The sequence below is a fragment of the Oryza sativa genome, chromosome 5 (assembly GCF_034140825.1).
Source record: "Oryza sativa Japonica Group chromosome 5, ASM3414082v1".
Lineage (NCBI taxonomy): Eukaryota > Viridiplantae > Streptophyta > Magnoliopsida > Poales > Poaceae > Oryza > Oryza sativa.
This window is the reverse complement of record NC_089039.1, coordinates 8,177,002-8,181,133: the sequence shown is the minus strand read 5'-3', so window position 1 is coordinate 8,181,133 and position 4,132 is coordinate 8,177,002. Positions and strand designations below refer to the sequence as shown.

General features: G+C 37.3%; 2 protein-coding genes across 2 annotated transcripts; both read left to right on the top strand.

The window, feature by feature from the left end:
* The first annotated feature begins 245 nt into the window (after window positions 1-245).
* LOC136356606 (uncharacterized) lies at window positions 246-1,868 on the top strand. Its single transcript, XM_066310853.1, has 2 exons — window positions 246-1,518; window positions 1,603-1,868. Exons 1-2 carry the CDS (start codon window positions 246-248, stop codon window positions 1,866-1,868), a joined length of 1,539 nt encoding a protein of 512 aa, XP_066166950.1.
* A 7-nt stretch (window positions 1,869-1,875) lies between these two features.
* Window positions 1,876-2,963, top strand: LOC9270653 (uncharacterized). The gene has a single exon (XM_026025398.2). The coding sequence runs from the start codon at window positions 1,876-1,878 to the stop codon at window positions 2,881-2,883; it is 1,008 nt and encodes a 335-aa protein (XP_025881183.1). The 3' UTR covers window positions 2,884-2,963.
* Window positions 2,964-4,132: the final 1,169 nt, after the last annotated feature.

Below are 4,132 nucleotides of genomic sequence, written 5' to 3'. Positions count from 1 at the left end.
CTCCATAGCTCCACCGAGGAGGCGAGACAACGAAGGTAACTCACTAACTCTCCCTTCATGGCTATTGGTTAATGCCTAATTGATTAGGAATACAGAAGAATAGAGATTAGGATTTAATTCATAGTTGAATCTAGCATGTAGGAAATTATTCATGCTTTCATGGTTGAACATTTTTGATTTAAAATTGGAATCCAGGAATGGTTCATGGTTGACTATAGTATATTGTTGTTTTGTAGGTTTGAAACATGAAGAGAAAAAATGGTCCCGCCGTTAATTTAAAGGCTTTTTTAGAAAAGGCTGCTGCAAAGAAGAGAACTCAAGAAGCAACTGGTCCAAGTCAGCCTTCTTGCATTGGTCCAAGTCAGCCTTCTTGTATTGAGAGTCAGATGCAAGTAGTGATATATCAAGGTCAACCCGAGAATGAGAGTGATAGTGGGGCAACCAGTCCAACCACAGTACCGCCTGATGTAGAGAATGATGATATTGGAGGAGGGCCAAATGATGACTCATCAAGTGATGAAGACAATGATGGTGGTGTATATGACATAGAGCATGATCCTGGATTGAGGACTCCTATCTCACAATATGATGTCAATGACCAAGATTCAGTTAGAAGGGAGTATATTGCATTGGGCCCTTGTCAACCAAAGATGAAGAAGGGGGATTTTCCACAGCATGAGTGTGGAGGTATGCACCGCTTCCTGCCAAAATGGTTTTCTGAGTTCAAGTGGCTTGAGTATAGTGTGCATAGAGATGCTGCATATTGCTTTGTTTGTTACTTGTTCAAAGATAGCACTAACAATCATGGTGGAGATGCTTTTGTTAATGGAGGTTTTAGAAATTGGAACATTAAAAGTAGATTTAGTAAACATGCTGGTGCTGTCAATAGTGCTCATTGTGAAGCTGAAGAGAAATACAATTTGTTCATGCAACCTAAGACATCAATTCGTGAGTCCTTTGCATCAAACTCTGCAGAGTTTAAGGTTCAATACTTAGCTCGCTTGACATGGTCACTTAAGTGCATAAGATATCTTCTGCGGCAGGGGTTGGCTTTTCGTGGTCATGATGAGTCAAAGGATTCTAACAACAAAGGAAATTTTAGGGAACTTGTGCAATGGCTAGCTGGGAACTTTGAAGAAGTTAATAAGGTGGTTCTAGGAAATGCTCCAACTGGTTGTCAAATGATAGACCATAAGATTCAGAAACAACTCATTGGTTCTTGTGCTCACGAAACAACTAAACTTGTCATAGAGGAACTTCATGATGAGTGTTTTGCAATTCTTGCTGATGAGTCTAGTGATGCCTACCAAAAAGAACAATTGGCTCTTTGCTTGCGGTTTGTCAATACGACGGGGCAACCAGTTGAACGGTTTCTTGGTCTTGTCCATGTTGAAGATACTACATCATTGACTCTTAAGGAGGCAATTAAGTCTTTGCTTATTAAGTACCAACTACCCTTATCCAAGGTACGTGGACAAGGATATGATGGTGCTAGTAACATGAAGGATCATATTAATGGTTTGAATAAACTAATTATGGATGAATCCCCCTCAGCTTACTATGTACATTGTTTTGCCCATTAACTTCAACTAACCCTTGTAGCTGTTGCTAAGGAGAATACTGATTGTGCATGGTTCTTTGGGCAACTTGCATATTTGTTGAATGTCCTTGGGATGTCTTGTAAAAAGATCCGCATGCTTCGTATAGCTCAAGCTGAGTATATGATTGAAGCATTGAAGTTGGGTGAAATTGAGAGTGGCCAAGGTCTGAATCAAGAGATGGGCTTAGCAAGGCCAGGTGAGAACCTTGTTACCTCCAATCCTCTATCATATCTCTACTACATCTCTAAATTGTACTCACTACTTTAATTAACATATGGTGGCAAGTGATACACGTTGGGGATCTCACTACAAGATAGTAATGCATGTCATGCTTCTATATCCTTCAATCAAGAAAGTTCTATTCAAGGTTGGGAAAGAGTGTAATGGGGCAGAGGCTATAGGAGCTCAAACTATGCTACAAGTATTTCAGTCATTTGAGTTTGTTTTCTTGTTGCACATGATGAATGAAATATTTGGATACACAAGTGACTTCTGCAATGCTCTGCAAAGGAGGGAGCAAGATATTGTGAATGCAATGGATATTCTTGAGTTCACAAAGGCAGAATTTGATGTTTTGAGAGAAGATTGTGGATGGAAAGAATTTCTTGGAAAGGTCACTTCTTTTTGTGTGAAGCACAAAGTTAAAGTTGTTGACATGGATGGGAAGTATAAGCCTATACAAAGATCAAGGAAATTCTTCAGAGATGCTATTAATTACCATCGATTCCATGCCGATATGTTTTTGGGTGTCATTGATAGGCAACTTCAAGAGCTCAATAACAGATTTGATGAGGTAAACACAGAATTACTTAGATGCATGGCATCATTTAGCCCAGCCAAATCCTTCTCTGCTTTTAATGTTGACAACTTAGTTAAGCTTGCCAAGTTCTATCCTAGTGATTTTGATGTTGAAGAAATGAACCAACTCCCCTTTCAACTGAACCGCTATATTAGTGATGTGGGTAAGGATGAGAATTTCACAAATTTGAGAAGTTTAGCAGACCTATCTATGATGCTTGTCAAAACAAACAAGGTTTCTCGCTATGACCTTGTTTACAGACTTCTCAAATTGGTGTTAGTTCTCCCTGTTGCAACTGCTGGTGTTGAGAGGGTTTTCTCTTCAATGAACTATATCAAAAACAAGTTAAGAAGCAAGATGGGACAAGAATATTTGAATGATTGCTTGGTTACATTCATTGAAAGGGATTTGTTCTTGCAAGTCAAGGATAAAGACATCATCAATCATTTTCAAAATATCAAGAAACGAAAAGTTCTTCTCTAAACTGTAAGATTTCTTATCATTTTGCCATTTTGTATGCTCTAATATGCTTAACACATTCAATTTATGATCAATTTTATCCATCCATCTATGACTATTTGAAATCATGTTTATACCGTTATGTAATATACAACTATTAGACTTGGGTTGAAAATTTTTTTCTATCTCTTCTAATTTCGAATACCCAAGTTGAAAATCCTGGGCCCACCCCTGGTTGCTACCTTTCCTAGATTATTGATCAAATTCCTTTTGGTGGGTTCCAAAACAACCTAGAAGGCTGGAGTTTGATTTTTCAAATATGCATCTGAATAAAGAGAATTCGTATAATTAATCATTGTAAATACAGAAAAAAATTACAGCAAAGTTAATTTTTTGAATAAAAACGTGCCATAGAATGGTTCTTCCGAGGGTGCTAGCTAGCTAGGCAATGACGAACGCCTGAAGTGTCAAACCTGGAAAGTGGAAACTAGTCAAACTACAATTAGTTGAACTTTACTATGACATGAAAAATCACTTGCATAATGAAATATTACTTACATTTAGATCAGAAGACAATTAATTTTCATCTTTTTAATATTGCAAAATATTAAATATATTCATTTCAATCAACTTTCAGCATAGGTGCAATCTGTAAAACAGTGTGCAAATGCAGCAAATAATTTAGAACGACTGAGAACAGAAAGGCATATGGGTACATAACTATATAGATTCAAATATGAACACAAACGTAGACATATTCATATTCAGCTGGATAATTGCCATAAAATATTCCATTTGATTATTTCCATCGGTTTACTCTGTACAATAGTAAATATTTTCATTATAAAATCCTCAGCTCCGGGGAGACATTTCTACAGGCTTAAAGAGCCGCTAGCTTATGAAAACATTTCCACAAGTGGCGTTTATGCCGTCTGCTCTATGAAAATGCTAACGATAGTTTTCTCTAATAAAAGAAAATTTGGTTTTACTTCCTATGGATAAACACCGCCGGGAAGATAGCCGGGCAGCGTCGGCTCCTGAGAAGGGATGTACATTTAGGCTAGATAGAAGAACATTGTTGGGAGGGAGAGATTAGACTAATTGATATTCATTGCTTAATTAATCATAGACACAATCACATCCTTATATAGATGGTGCCAACTTGATCCCTAACTAAGAACTTAATCTTATCTTATCTAACTAATAATTTTATCTCTAACTTGATTGGTTTGGGCTGCCTATAAGTCTTGACCTACAGCCCAATACCCATGAC